Raw genomic sequence first — 15,822 nt, 5'->3', positions numbered from 1 at the left:
CCAGGAAATTTGCAAAAGTTTGCAGGATACATACCTTAAATGCAGGTGTCTTCTTTCCAGTCACATGATGAGCGGGGTTCTTCCTCCCTTTTCCAAGGTGTCGGCAGAAGGCAGTCCTCAATGCCGTACCGAGCCTAAACAACAATCGCACTGCAAGCCCTTTATTTTTACCACCTTTTCCTATGAGCACAAGCTGTGTGATGGGTGTATCCATCATATCGGGGCTTACAGGAAGTCGATTTTATGATACTGAGTGTCATTCAACTTGAAGGAGGACAGGGAGGCAGCACTGTTGCATAGAGAGAGTAGGGTTTTTTAAATTATTATTTAACAGGCTGAAGGGACTGGCAAGGTGAAGTTGGGCTTTAAGTTTTAGAAAAAATTATAATTACTGAGCTGGTTCAACGAAGAGCCTTATGCCTGGTTCACACTGAGCATTTTGTAATGCTTTTTCTGCCCAAAAATATGCTCCCAAAAAAATCCCATTCATTTCTATGGCCATGTTCTTTCCAGCAACAGGCGTTTTGTCACAATTAGCAACGCCTGTTGCTGGAAAAAGTACAGGAGCTTTTTTTGGCATATTACAGCATGTTCTGTCCCCATAGATTCAATTGGAAACGCTTGAAAATGCGCATTTGCTGTGTTTTTGCGTGTTATTATGTGCTTTCTCTCTTTAACTTCAATGCGCTACAATCTGCTCATAAAAACAAGCTTTTTGTCTTATGCGCATAAAATGCACACAAAAATGAGCAACAACACTGTCACCTAGGTGTGAACCAGGCCTTAAATAAAATATGTATTTGAAAACATTCTCAGCCAATTTAGCAGAAAAACTAGTTTTCAGTTTTGCAGGAAGACAGTAAAGACTATATATGACACATATACTGCATATAAAACATTGCCGGATACAAATAACATATTTTATTTTATTTTGCTTTGTCAAAATCTTTTCACCGTAGCGTTGAGAAAGTATACACTTGGTAATACTGTACGGGTGTAAATCGCAACGTCAGATTGTTGCTTTTCCTCAAAATGATAATGCCACCTTTATGGAATTGTACAGATTGAATATTTACACAAACACTTAAAGAGCACAACAGGTTAGGGACAAAATAATATTTGCATATATAAATGCGGTTTACCTGCTTCTGCTGTTCTTTGGAAGCCACGTTTTTGGATAGAGGAGGGAAGGGTTAAAACCTTTTGTCAAGATCTTATTGCTGTTTATGTTCATACCTTGAAAAAGGAGTTCCGCTATAATAAAATAAAGGGCTAAATGAGATGAGATATGGATTGTGAGCAATGATTTCTGCTTTACTTACTATTTCTGCTTTATGTTTTTCCTACAGGGCTGCTGAACTGATGACAAGAACAGGTTCAGTTGTGACGCTTGAGGTAGCAAAACAGGGAGCAATATACCATGGCTTGGCTACACTACTAAACCAGCCATCTCCTTTAATGCAAAGAGGTATAAAACTTAATCTACCACAGTGATTTCATTTTAGAAAGATGGCATAACAATAACTGGTATTATCTTGCTTGAAATAAAGCTAATGAACATGTCCATTCCATTTCAAATGACAGTGAGCGCCCGTCATCCACAGCTTTTTTTTTTTTATAATTGTAATATTTTTTAATTACAGTTATTTATACATGGCACCATCAATTTACGTAGTGCTACACAGACTACACATCAGTCCCTACCCTCAAGGAGCTTACAATCTAGCGTCCCTATCTCATATGCACAAAGGCTAGGGACAGTTTAGACAGGGGGCCGTTTGACGTACAAGCATGTCTTTGGAGTGTGGAAGTAAACTGGGAGGAAACCCACACAAGCACAGGGAGAACTGGCAAATGCCATGTTACTTCAATAATGCAGGGAGGAAGTGCCAACCACTGAGCCACTGTGCTTTTTTGTGCCACTGAACCACTGTTTTCTTCACTGTTGTTTTTATACATCTCTTTATTATGGATTCACAGGTGGAATTTATCAAAACTGGACAGGACAGACCCTGGAGCAGTTGCCCATGGCAACAAATCAGCTTCTCTCTTTAGTTTCTCACCTTAAGCTTTGAAAATGAAAGAAAAGCTGATTGGTTGCCAAGCGGGAAATGCTTCAGATTTTGTCTGCTCCAGTTTTTCTGAACAAGCTGAATTTTATATTCTGACTGATTATTTAAGGTAACAAAATGATGGCAATAGGCTGTGAAGTCCTAAAAACTAACTTTGGTAACAATACTGCTTAAGTTCATGCCTAGTGTGTTAATCTTCAGTGCAATACCTGTGTCCATTGATTCCAGGCTATTCAAAGGACCTTAAATGCTTCTGCCTTCTGGAATTGAACTATCAAATGATGAGCCTAAATTTCAGCTTGTATAGAGATCAAGTCTGGGGCTGTAATTCAAGGGGTTGGATAGCGACATGGGGTTTGCTGAGAAAATTATCACAGGTACTTGCAGTGATTATGGGGTATCTGCACTGCAGAAGAATTGTAAGCTTAGCCACTTATTAGGACCTGCAGGCTTACTTTAATAGTACAATTATTATCAGGGCAATATGAAGGCTGCCATTGCTCATGTTCTTCCAAAAATGCTAGTGGTTTGGCTATGTCTGCTTTCACTATTTCTAAGTAGCAGAAACTGTTGCAAATGAAAGTCAATGATCTCAAAGTATTGAAGCCAAAGCATTATCATGACAATCTAGCAACTATCAAAAAAGGGACCACGTTTTAAAAATCACTTTTTATAATATTTAAAATGATATATGTATTACAGCTTCTTCCAGGTAGGAGCAGCCACTGTGCTGAGTGGTTACCATTGACGTCAGTGCGCCGCCACGCCCCCTCCCGCCCCGGGAGGCAATACAGTGTGTTCCGGCAGCTAACCGTGCTGGAATGCACTGTATATGGAGTGAACAAACCCTTCATGTCATCATGTTTCTAATGTACTAGCTTTAACTCTGTCATCTTGGTTCGCCTTAACTCGCTGTCTAGTACAAGATCACAAGGGGCAGAGTAGTCTCCAGCAGCTTTCCATATACTAGTTTGGTGAAGGGAGCAGGAAGAAGCAAGGAGCAGGGCAATGTCTTGCCTTGTTATACCTGTATGTTTGTGGAGATGCACACAGCTTACTAGCACATACAGAAGTGGCTCCATAGGACCCTTCAAGGCAAAGGAGCCACCCTAAAACAAGATATCAGGACCGGTGCTTAGTGGCCAGCTGATTCTGCAGGAAACTAAAACTTTTTATCAGGAAGCTCCATCAACTGTATGTAATTTAATCAGCATTTGAAATACTTTAAAAACTGTTTGACTATAATATCACTTTAAGGTTTTATGTGATAAGCGGAGATTGAATTTACTATTTTAAAAAATGTCAATACAGTAACATAAACTGTACGTAAGAGAGTAGCTACCTTCTCACTGTAATGGTTAATTGCTCGTTTTAGTCTAGGTGTGAAAATAAAGTTTTATACTCCTATACTCTGAGTCAGCTAGATGATTGACCAGTCCCTTCAGCCTCTCTCCCCCTCCGCTTCAGTGGTATAAGGTGCTTAGCCGTCGCATCCAATAAACTGCGTATTGGATGTGAGGACGCAGAGGAGACATTCCATCACTGGAGCAGAGGAGGAGACAGGCTTGAGGGAGCACTCTTAACAGCCAACTGGCTGCGAGGTTTGGGTGAGTATAACTTTATTTTCGCACTTAGACAAAAACAAGCACTTAACCCTTGCAGTGCAGGGTTAGCCCCACTTTGAGGGTTAGGAGTTTTCTTTCCCTGAGTTCCCTTCTTTAATAAGTGTATATTGAAATGGAACAAACCGTGTATTATGCCGTTGGTATATGCTTAACCCTTTTTTTTTTAAATCTATTAGATCGCCGTGGCTCAGGGAAACCTCGACCAAAGAGTGAAGGGTTTGAGCTTTATAATAACACTGCTCAGAATGGGTCTCCAGAAAGCCCCCAAATGGCTTGGCCAGAATACTCGGAACCAAAGAAATTACCTGGGGATGACCGTCTATTGAAAAATCGTGCTGACCATCGATCCAGCCCCAATGTAGCAAGTAAGGTTAAATCAGCAAAACTAACCAGGTTTTCCCATGGCTTTTCAGCAAGTTGTTAAAAATAACATCAGCATCTGTATTGGCTAACTTGCAGCCAGGTACAAACTGCTTTAATTATGTATGTAAGTATCTATGCCATTGTGAAACAATGCCATTGTGAAACAAGGGTAATTACTTGGCAGTAAAGTATAAATAAACCGGCATAGATCATTAATAAGAGTAAAGTGCATATGATTAGGATAGTTCATAAAACAAAACAATACAAAAAATACTCTAGCATACTTACCAGTCAGCACAATAACAAAGTCTAAACGCGTTTAAAAAATTGCGCTAAAAACATTACTTTGCCGTACCAGTACTGTACCCACATTTGTAAACAATAGAAAAAGCAAACTGCTTACCTGGACCAATACATATGCCTCCATAACAAGTAGTCTGCGTTGGCCACACATATAGTTCACACAGGCTTAGACGGATTAGAAACAGACTGTATTGTATTCCTATTGGTGGCCGCCTTTACATCCGGCTCTGTTCATACATTGATAAGTTAACTGATATCAGGTTTACATGTGAATATATATTTTTTTTAAAGACTATACATTCCCTTTTATAATAAGCTATGTTAGCATATTTGCAAGGAAACTTGTCATGAGAGAAACCTTCAGGGTGCCATTTCTCGCCCTCATTCTGAAAATGTTGCCTGGCTTTCATACGGATCCTCTCGCTTCCATACCTTGAAGTATTGACTTCCTGACAATACCAAACTGCAAACTTGTTGCAGGACGTGCAGCTAATTCTTCTAAAAATATACCTTATCTTTTTAGTTGCTTGTTTGGAGCAGGATTGTACATAGGACTCTATGGGCAGCTTCTACTGCTTGAAAAGGATGGCAATGTACACATAAGGTACAGACTGGAGGGACAAGACTGAAAATCGGTGCATTAACATACACAGGGTTATTCACAAAAGGGTGAAGCGTTTGGAGAAGGCAGGAGAAGTGAGCAATCTAGGACAACATAGCTGGTTTGGAAAAATTCTCCAATTCAGCTCACGTTCCAGTTCAGCTATGTTGTCCTAGATTGTTCCCTTCTCCTGCCTTCTCCAAACTTTTCACTCTTTTGTGAATAGACCTGATAATGTTTTGAGACCTTTTAACCCTTTGCTAGGACATGCAGTCCTGCACATCCTGTTAACTGATTAAAGTCTGCCAACACAGTACAGACATGGTTATATACGGCAAACCCAAATCCCCTGCCTTTTCATAAATATTGCATAGGAAGTGAGAACTAAATGCATTTTTTTTGGTCCTGGAGTTTTCACAAAACAGCATTTAAAAAGGTAATCAGCAAATTCTAAATAAACACACACACACACACTCCCCGAGTTACATACGACTCCTACTTACAAACGGAGGCCATTACTGTACAACAGGGTTAGTTGTATTGCTACCACGCTCGTGCCAATGAGGAGTGCCCGCCTTTTTCGGTCTGTTTCATTGTACTATACGTACATTACAGGAAGTGGGCATTAGACATGGAGACGAGGGGTGTCCACCTCTTCTTTCGGGACACTGTGTGAGGTTTTGTACTGCTGTCTGTATCCTCATTAGAAAGATTCAATCTCACTTCCTGTCCTTGCGACAACAGGAAATCTACTCCTAGGATGGGGAATTCACTCCTGCAAGAGTTATAGGAAAAAGGTGTCTCCACTGAAGCTTTATCACCAATCCTTGTTTCCACGACAACCCAACATTTTCAAAATCCAATTGTCACAGGGACAGAAAGTGAGGGGAAATCTTCTGAACAGGGGCACACACAGCAAAACAAACATTACAGGGGGTTAACCCTTCCCTATGCTATCCAAAGCAAAACAAAAAACATTTTGGGGCATTTTTTTACACTTAAAAAATTGTACCTGTTCCATTTACGTAAATGCAAACACCCCCCCCTCTTCTCCCACCTCTGTCCCTCCTAAACAGGTTATACCCCTCTATATTAGTAGCCCAGTCATGCGTGCTGTCCAGCCAGGTTTCCGCTATACCCACTATGTCGAAGTCCTCTTCAATTAACCTAATTATACGAATTCAACTTAAGAACAAACCTACAGTCCCTATCTTGTTCATAACCCGGGGACTGATATATAGATATATATATTTATTTATGTTTTTAACATGCCATCTTTTAACATGCCATGAACATCTAACAAATATAACATAGGTGTTATCCCAATTTGGCTACAAAAGTGGAAATGCACTTTAAGTTCATGTTCTTATATGGTAAATCAAGGAATGATGATTTGATACAACATAATGAAAATAAGCCTTTACGAGTTTCACCTACTTCAGAAATGTATTGTGAAAATATCCATATGTGAACATGTATGCTTTATTTCATTCAGATCAGCCTCAAAGTCCAAGTGGAAAAGCTGCATATGCCAGTAGCTCAACAGTCAAGATCACATCGGTATCTACAGGGAACTTGTGTGCTGAGGTTAGTTATGTTTGTGTGTGTTTATTTAATTTGTCTCATTGTGCAATAATAGCATTATTAGTATGCCTCTGTATGTCTGTTGGCTTCTAACATTTACAATCTGTTATGAATTTTATTTGTATATTAGAATTTACTTTAAATTTAGATAATCTTTAACATAGGGGGACACTCTTTACACTAGTGTCCCACCGCATTATGGGCAGAAGCCACTTGCATCCAGACCCTTCCTTTCTTTCTCATTTAACAGGGGAGGATATTGAATGTGAATCATTTCTGGTATGTGTGTAGACTTGTAGTTTGAACGATTGAGAACTTAGAGTAGGTTTATTTCCACAGAGGGAGTGTTATGTTTTAAAATGGACAGGTACATCTATGAAACTGACTGAACCTAGAGTTTTACCTGCTGTTTTGAAGTGGCTAGATATTAAATAGCCAATATATACATATTTCATATTAGCCCAAATAAAAAACAATTATTTTATATTGACCATAGTTTTTGAAAGCAAGAACATTTTTATCATATGGCCTTAAAATAAATATGTACTTTGGTAAACATGTAGGCTACCATTGCTAACCTTCTTTCGAAAGTGGTAGCTACCTTGCGGTCTCTGCTAGTAAAGTCAGAGCAGCTGATCTGCATACTTGTTCCAGGTCACTGTACAGCAGAGTAGTTTAGTTGTGGTAACCATGTTAGCGACAGTTCTCTGGCAGTGAAAACCTTGCTTTCCATAATTTTAGTATAGCAGAGTTTGCATGCAGTTATTCCATGTAAAAGGTGAAGGTAGTTTGAAAGTAAGCGCTTTGGGATTGTTTGGCGTTTATGAATGATATTTAGGGACTTTCACTAAGAGAAGACCTTATACGTAAACTGTGTTGACATTTCCCCAGAGCGAACAGTAGTTCAGTCTGTATGTGGCAGCAGTAGGTATGTGCTGTCAACAATGATGGCCCAGAAAAGATTAACATAAAACAAATTAATATTTAACTCTAAATTCTTTTCCTAAATATCCCAAAGCTTTCTATTTGTTTCCCTTATCTATTAAAGTAAAATGTAGCTTAAGTATTAGAGCTATAGTCTATTAACTAAAAGATTTGGACTAAAAGTCCCCACTGGGCCACTAAAATAGTAATCTGAGCTTACTGGCTATAATATTTTAAACCACTTAAGGCTTACTCAGTATTGCTCTTTTTTTTTAAAATTTAATTTATTTTTAGCTGAGAAGTTCTTGGTTTAACTTCCTAAGTAATTTTCTTTATGCCACTCCCTAATCGGTCTGCAGGCCTGCTACAAGAGGCATTTGTGTTTTGTAATATCCCCTTCACACACCGTACTGTTATACCCCTGAATCCGAGGGGTGCTGAAACAACTGGTGGATGGCGCTAGAGCATACAATCAAACCTTTAGCATGACATGGTCTGGGTCCATACAGTACGCAGGTCTGGGACTGCGGGCCTGTGGCAAGATCCTCCCTTAGGTTGGGCAACAAGGAGCTAATACCAGTTGCTTTGGGAAGATGATGTAAAATGTATATATTGAGGTTTTTTTTTTAATGCTTTGTATCTTTTCTCAAATTGGCTGTCTAACATAACAGCATATTTGACATATATTTTATTTCATTCTTCTTTATTCCAGGAACCACCACCTCCAGCAAGACCTGAGGCATATCCCATTCCTACACAAACTTATACCAGAGAATATTTTACTTTTCCAACCCCCAAATCTCAAGATCGCATGGCACCTGCACAAAGTCAATGGCCAGACTATGAGGAAAAAGCTCAGGTCCAAATTGGAAGCCATCATTCTAGCAATACCTCAGTCCAAGTAAGCCATTATCTGTGACTAGGAGTGATAAAGTCCCTCACCTTTCCTTGGGTCTGTTCTGACCTAATCAGCTAGTCTGTTTTTCTTCCATTTTGCATAATAAAGAAATAGGCTCCTCATTTGCAGAGCAAGATCACCTGTTTTTCTGCCTATTACTTTACATTATTTACCTATCTGTCCAGGTCTAACTATGTTATTCGTGGACAGATATTGTTGCTGGTTACCATGCACAATTTGCAGTCCCATGGAATCCTCTGTATACAGACTGGTGAAATCACACATTTTATGTCTGAAGATGAAACTGCCAAAACATTTTATATTTTCTTGAAAGCAGACACCCTATATATTTTCCATTGGCAGTTGCAAATTTTCTATGTCACTAAAATTGCGCTTGTTTATCAATTCTATATTTTAAGTTAAAAAAATACACCCAAATTAATTTTAGTGCGTACAATACAATATCCTTTTTTTAAGGCTGTGTTGAACAGGTGTTCACTAATTTCCTTCCTCTGTCCATCCTGACACCCACCATGGAGGTCCCAGGTACCCAGGAGGGACAGGTGCCACTGACATAATACAGTGCCCAGCATAAATGAGTACACCCCAACAGATTTGTCAAAAAAAACTTTGCTTTCCTTTTAGAATCAACAGTTTCTATGGGACAATCTACTACAAAATACTCCCGCAAATGCGGGCCATTGATTGCAACCAAGATTTGTTAATTTGCACACACACAAGTATTTTTCCTAACAATTTCATTCAAGACGATGTTGCAAAAATAAATACACCCCAATGAAAGTCATAGGATCAAAGCTAAATTTTAGACAACAAAATTTTAATTAACCAGAATTCAACTACAGGTGAGTATAATTATTCATTAAACAGGTGTCCAGCAGACAGTTGATTATAAAAGGGTGTCACATAACAAAGAAAACCCCTTCCCATTTCATGCTGTCAGCAATGGCACCACATGGAAGAGAAACGTCAAGGCCTGAGAAAGAAAATCATTTATTTACACAAGAAAGGTGAAGGCTACAAGAAGATCAGCAAAACTTTACTTATCAGTCAGAATACTGTAGCAAAAGTGATACAAAAATGTAACAAAGATGGAACTGTAACCATCTCACAGAGACGTCCAGGCCGTCCACGAAAGTTAACACCTCGACAGGAGCGTCTTCTGATGAGAAGGGTTGAAGAAAATCGGCATGCAAGTTCACTGCAGTTAGCTAAAGAAGTAGAAAGCCAAACTGGGGCGATTGTTTCCCGTGACACAATACGGCGTACACTGCAGAGGAATGGCATGCATGGGTGTCATCCATGAAGGAAGCCTCTCCTTAAGCCAAGGCACAAAAAAGCCCGCCTACAATTTGCCAGCGCCCATGCTGAAAAAGAAGAGGACTACTGGGACTTTGTACTCTGGAGTGATGAGACCAAGATCAATGTTTTTGGAACTGATGGCTTCAAAATTGTATGGCTTTGCAAAGGTGAGGAGTACAAAGAAAAATGCATGATGGTGGCAGTGTCCTTCTGTGGGGCTCCATGAGGGCTGCTGGTGTTGGGGAGCTGCATTTCATTGATGGTATCATGAATTCACAGATGTACTGCTCTATATTGAAAGAGAAGATGCTACCATCACTCTGTGCCCTTGGTTGTGCACTTTCCAAAATGACAATGATCCAAAATGCACATCTACAGCCACTGTTGCATTTCTGATGATTCAGTGGCCAAGTATGTCTCCTGGTCTGAACCAATCGAACAACTATGGGGAATTCTGAAGAGACAAGTTGAGCATCACTGTCCATCCAGCATCCAGGCTCTAAAAGAGGTCATTTTTGAAGAATGGAAAAAGATAGATGTTGCAATGTGTCGTCAACTTGTTTGTTCCATGCCTAGAAGACTTGGTGCTGTCCTTCCAAATCATGGAGGTCACACAAAATACTAGATGTAGTAGTTTTTATTGTGGGGTGTATTAATTTCTGCTTCACCTAATTTGAGTAAAACGGAAGATTCTGTGATCTAAGTCGTGTTATTAACCTTACTTTCATGTAATGAGCTAAACAAATGTTCTATAAAACTCTGTTTTGAAAATTGAACTTGTGTTCACTGAGAACCTGATTAAAAGTTTACTGTTCAAAGGGTGTACTCATTTATGCTGAGCACTGTAGTTATATCAGCAACCACATAAGGTTTAAAAGGAAACTACAATAGTTTGGGGTCTATTGTATGTGTCTTTTTTTAAGTTTACTATTTTTTTAAATTGTTTTAATGTTTTTTACATTTACAAAAAAAATGTAATAGGTTTTTTCTAATATGGCAGCATAGTAGTAGTTGTCTGCCTTTTAAGTATGGCTTTGTCTTATTTAAACTTTGAACTGAGTAGTCTCATAAGAGATCAGTCACTGCAATGGTTCATTCAGTTCTGTGTAAATTGCAGCTTTAGGTGTTGAATCTGTAAACAGTCCTTTGTAACAGGCTGTAAAGAGATGACATTTTGATACTTGAAATTTTAAATAATTACATTGTAAATAAGATTACTAAAATATGGACGTTTAAATGAAACATTTTAGCATGTGACCCTGTTTTCTTCATTTTTTTTTTCTGGTGTTAAAGTGAGTTTGCACCTAAAGGCACATGTAAATATAACCGTGGTTTAAAAAAAAAAAAAATGTTTTATCTGCCTTGACTCAATAACTGCTGGACCTCCCATTAGGCAGCCTTGTAAACGTTTTTTCAGATGTATTTCTGACTTTGAAAGCCCAAGTCTATAGGATGCACTGGAATGTAAGCCGGCCGACTCCCTGCGTTTAGAGGCGGGAGGGGGTATGGGGTTCCATTGAAGTCAACGGCACCGCAGCCATGCCCACAGTGCGATCGCCCAGAACGCAGGCACATTAGTGCCTGCATTCCGGTCCAGTGCGATCTGCAAAAATAGTGCTTGCAGCATTTTTCCGGATCGCACTGGACTGGAACGCAGGCACTAACGTGCCTGGGTTCCGGGTGCAGGCGATCGCACTGTGGGCGCGGGGCCTGCCTGCGGTGCCATTGACTTCAATGCCCCGCCCCTGAATGCAGGTGTTTTTGCGTTGGTAGAACTCATTGAGCTCATCATTTGAAAAGTAGATCTCCAGACGAAAAATTGTGGGCGCCCCTGCTCTAATGTATTTGGAGATACCAGAAGTGTGTACCATAATATGTATTTGAAGTGTGTGTGTGTGTATGAGTTGACATGCCCCCCCCCCCTCCATGACAGTTTGCACTTGTGGTGACAGGTTCTCGCTGCAGAGTCATTAGTACTTGTGACACTATGAATTTGCAAGTGCTCTGGGCAGAAAGCTTGTAGGTTAAGAAAATCTGGAAATGCAATTCACAAACTCACCATTCTCCATCCTGACATTCACTTTTGTGGTCCTTAGTTCCCAGGAGGACAAACTAAAGCAACATACGTTCATTTTTTTTTCTACTTTTCTGGTTTATGGGGGCTGTGCTTACTATGAAAAATAGTTTTTATTCTTTGTACTGCTGCATTGGTAATTACCCTTTCTTTGTCTCATTAACAGAGAATTGCTCATTCCCAAGAGGAGTTGAGAGATGATCAGGGATTTCCTTCAGATCGAGGTCGCCTAGAGCCTTTGTTACGAAAAGATATGGAGTATTTGGACAGGAAAGTGGATGGTAAAGATGGCTGGATGAACCAAAGCTCTTCCGTGGAATCTAGTACATCTAGCCAAGAGCACTTGAACAATTCCATTAAAACTTATTCTTCTGCATCATCATTAAACAAATCTGGGCCTGGGCGCTGGAAAACACCAATTGCATCTCAGCCTGCACCAGTTGCTGTTTCTCAGCCTATAAGAACAGATCTACCACCACCACCTCCTCCTCCTCCAGTGCATTATGGAGGAGAATGTGAAGGAATCCCTGTTGATTTGCCACTTCCACCTCCACCATCACAAAGTCAGTTGGGACCACAGTTAAATACTCAAGCAGCAGTGGAAAGAAAAAAAAGAGAGGAACATCAAAGATGGTATGAGAAGGAGAAAGCCCGCTTGGAAGAAGAAAGAGAGAGGAAAAGGCGTGAACAAGAAAGAAAGCTTGGGCAAATTCGACCTCAGGTTCCTGCTACCCCACAGCCCATGTTGCCACAGCCTCAAACAGCAGCCCCACCTCCTAACCTTCCACAACCAAGACCAGAAAAACCTGCAACTCTTCCCCGCCCCCAAGAAACAGTCATAAGGGAGCTGCAACCTCAGCAGCAGCCACGCACAATAGAGAGAAGGGATCTTCAATACATTACGATCAGCAAAGAAGAGCTTTCTTCCAGCGACAGCCTTTCACCAGACCCATGGAAGAGGGATGCCAAGGAGAAATTGGAAAAACAGCAACAAATGCACATAGTAAATATGCTAAGCAAGGAGATCAATGAACTACAAAACAAGACTGAACGAACTGCAGAAGAAAATGACCGACTGCGCAAACTAATGCTTGAGTGGCAGTTTCAGAAGCGACTTCAAGAGTCTAAGCAAAAAGATGAAGATGACGATGATGATGATGATGAAGATGATGACGTAGACATGCTTATTATGCAGCGTCTGGAAGCAGAAAGAAAAGCAAGGGTAATACAGTTATAAGTTTTAACAATCATTACGTTTAAACATATGTGCAAACTTTCAGTGCTAGGGGTTGTCCTTGGAGTAGTAAATTGTTTTTGAATAATCTGTGTGTATATGTGTATATATACAGTATCTCACAGAAGTGAGTACACCCCTCACAGGTTTGTAAATATTTTATTATATCATTTCATGTGAAGACACAGAAGAAATGACACTTTGCTACAATGTAAAGTAGTGAGGGTACAGCTTGTATATCAGTGTACATTTGCTGTCCCCTCAAAATAATTCAACACACAGCCATTAATGTCTAAACCGCTGGCAGCAAAAGTGAGTACACCCCTAAGTGAAAATGTCCAAATTGGGCCCAAAGTGTTAATATTTTGTGTGGCCACCATTATTTTCCAGCACTGCCTTAACCCTCTTGGGCATGGAGTTCACCAGAGCTTCACAGGTTGCCACTGGAGTCCTCTTCCACTCCTCCATGACAACATCTCCATGTTAGAGACCTTACGCTCCTCCACCTTCCGTTTGAGGATGCCCCACAGATGCTCAATAAGGTTTAGGTCTGAAGACCAGTCCATCACCTTTACCCTCAGCTTCTTTAGCAAGGCAGTGGTCATCTTGGAGGTGTGTTTGGGGTCGTTATCATGTTGGCCCAGTCCCCGCAGGGAGGGGATCATGCTCTGCTTCAGTTTGTCACAGTTCATGTTGGCATTCATGGTTTCACCAATGAACTGTAGCTCCCCGGTGCCGGCAGCACTCATGCAGCCCCAGACTATGACACTCCCACCACCATGCTTGACTGTAGGCAAGACACACTTGTCTTTGTACTCCTCACCTGGTTGCCGCCATACACGCTTGACACCATCTGAACCAAATACGTTTTTCTTGGTCTCATCAGACCACAGGACATGGTTCCAGTAATCCATGTCCTTAGTCTGCTTGTCTTCAGCAAACTGTTTGCGGGCTTTCTTGTGCATCATCTTTAGAAGAGGCTTCCTTCCGGGACGGCAGCCATGCAGATCAAATTGATGCAGTGTGCGGCGGATGGTCTGAGCACTGACAGGCTGACCCCTTCAACCTCTGCAGCACTCATACGTCTATTTCCCAAAGACAACATCTGTATATGACGCTGAGCACGTGCACTCAACTTCTTTAGTTGACCATGGTGAGGTTTGGTCTGAGTGGAACCTGTCCTGTTAAACCTTTTGCTGCCAAGCCCTCCGGAACATTTTGCAACTCAGCTGGCCACACCATTTTTGCAATTTTTCCCATTGATTTGATTTTCAATTGCTGCGTTGCTAGCGTTTGTAAAATACCCCCCAAAAAACCATATATTATCTGAAAGCGCAGGCCCAGCAGAATAAAAAGATGGTGCTACTAAATTTGTAGGCCCTGCGATAATTGTGCAAATGTTTCTCAAATTAATAATAAACTGATAAAAATACACAATTCAATTGATAGAGCCCTAAAATCTGTATCGGCACAAAAATATTTGCTGACTAAATCTAAAAGATATTGAGTAAATAAATAACAAATATTTAGACATTTTAAATTGCGCCTTTTTGGGAAAAGATAAAGTGGAACGCAAAACTGTAAATAAGCGATTTATGTAAAAAATTGTTTTTGCACTGTGTTGGCGTTTGTGTTGTGATAAAATGATACAGGCGTATATTTAATTGCAACACAAGGTATTACAACGCATGGCAATGCGTCACAAAGCTTTGCCATGCGCTGCCGCAGTTAAAATGTTTTTTAAAGAAAGACAAAACTCATGCACTGCGATGCGCTCTAACAACGCACTGCAGCGCATGTGCATGGCGTACACAACAATATGGTGCACGTGTATTTTATGTGTGTGGGTGGAGGGGGGTTTGTGGTTTTTTGTTCTATTTAGTTTTTTAATTCCACAATTTTTTATATATATATATATATTTTATTCACACACATATATGTACATTGGGTGTTTATTATTAATTTTAATTTTTACAGGTTTTGTTTATTTATTTTACTGTTGGGGGAGCTTCGGGGAAATATCAGGGGTCTAAACAGACCCCTGATATTTCTCTTTTGAAGTAGAAAAAGAAATTGAGGACACAGAGTCCTCAATTTCTTTTTCTGCAGCCCCAGCACTAAATGAATGGGAAGCTCTCAGTACTGATGCTTCCCATTCATTCAGAAACTGCTGATAGTAAATATTTTACTATCAGCAGTTTATGAATGTGGAGGAGCCTCTGTAGTGAGTGCTACTCCCCATTCAGAAATTCATGAATGAACAGGATGTGATTTAAATCACATCCTGTTCATTCATACCGGGGACACATAGTACTATGTGTCCCCAGTTAGTTACAAACACTGGAGTGATCAGACGATCACTCCGGTGTTTGTTTTTCACACGGAGGACTGGTAAATATCAAGGATATCTACCGGTCCTCCGCTTGGCCACGCACCCAGCCGATGTCATCCTGAAACTGACAGGATGACAGCGGCTGCTCTCTCCTCCCCGCTGGGCTGCTCTGCCTGTGAAGCTCTGGTGAACTCCATGCCCAAGAGGGTTAAGGCAGTGCTGGAAAATAATGGTGGCCACACAAAATATTGACACTTTGGGCCCAATTTGGACATTTTCACTTAGGGGTGTACTCACTTTTGCTGCCAGCGGTTTAGACATTAATGACTGTGTGTTGTTATTTTGAGGGGACAGCAAATGTACACAGATATACAAGCTGTATACTCACTACTTTACATTGTAGCAAATTGTAATTTCTTCGGTGTCGTCACATGAAATGATAAAATATTTACAAACATGTGAGGGGTGTACTCACTTCTGTGAGATACTGTA

The 15,822-nt window shown here is 40.4% G+C and overlaps 1 protein-coding gene across 2 annotated transcripts in view; it reads left to right on the top strand.

The window, feature by feature from the left end:
• The window catches only part of AFDN (afadin, adherens junction formation factor), a 253,318-nt gene that overhangs the window by 175,663 nt on the left and 61,833 nt on the right, over positions 1 to 15,822 (top strand). For both annotated transcript variants that reach the window (XM_018557710.1, XM_018557709.1), the window contains 5 exons: positions 1,350 to 1,468; positions 3,874 to 4,062; positions 6,460 to 6,551; positions 8,185 to 8,373; positions 11,931 to 12,986. In XM_018557710.1, the coding sequence (XP_018413212.1) occupies positions 1,350 to 1,468; positions 3,874 to 4,062; positions 6,460 to 6,551; positions 8,185 to 8,373; positions 11,931 to 12,986 (1,645 nt within the window). The remainder of the gene's footprint in view (positions 1 to 1,349; positions 1,469 to 3,873; positions 4,063 to 6,459; positions 6,552 to 8,184; positions 8,374 to 11,930; positions 12,987 to 15,822) is intronic.

The sequence above is a fragment of the Nanorana parkeri genome, unplaced genomic scaffold (genome assembly GCF_000935625.1).
Source record: "Nanorana parkeri isolate BGI_ZX_2015 unplaced genomic scaffold, ASM93562v1 scaffold296, whole genome shotgun sequence".
In the NCBI taxonomy this organism is placed as follows: Eukaryota; Metazoa; Chordata; class Amphibia; order Anura; family Dicroglossidae; genus Nanorana; species Nanorana parkeri.
The sequence above is the reverse complement of the archived record's forward strand: the minus strand, read 5'-3'. Positions and strand labels throughout refer to the sequence as shown.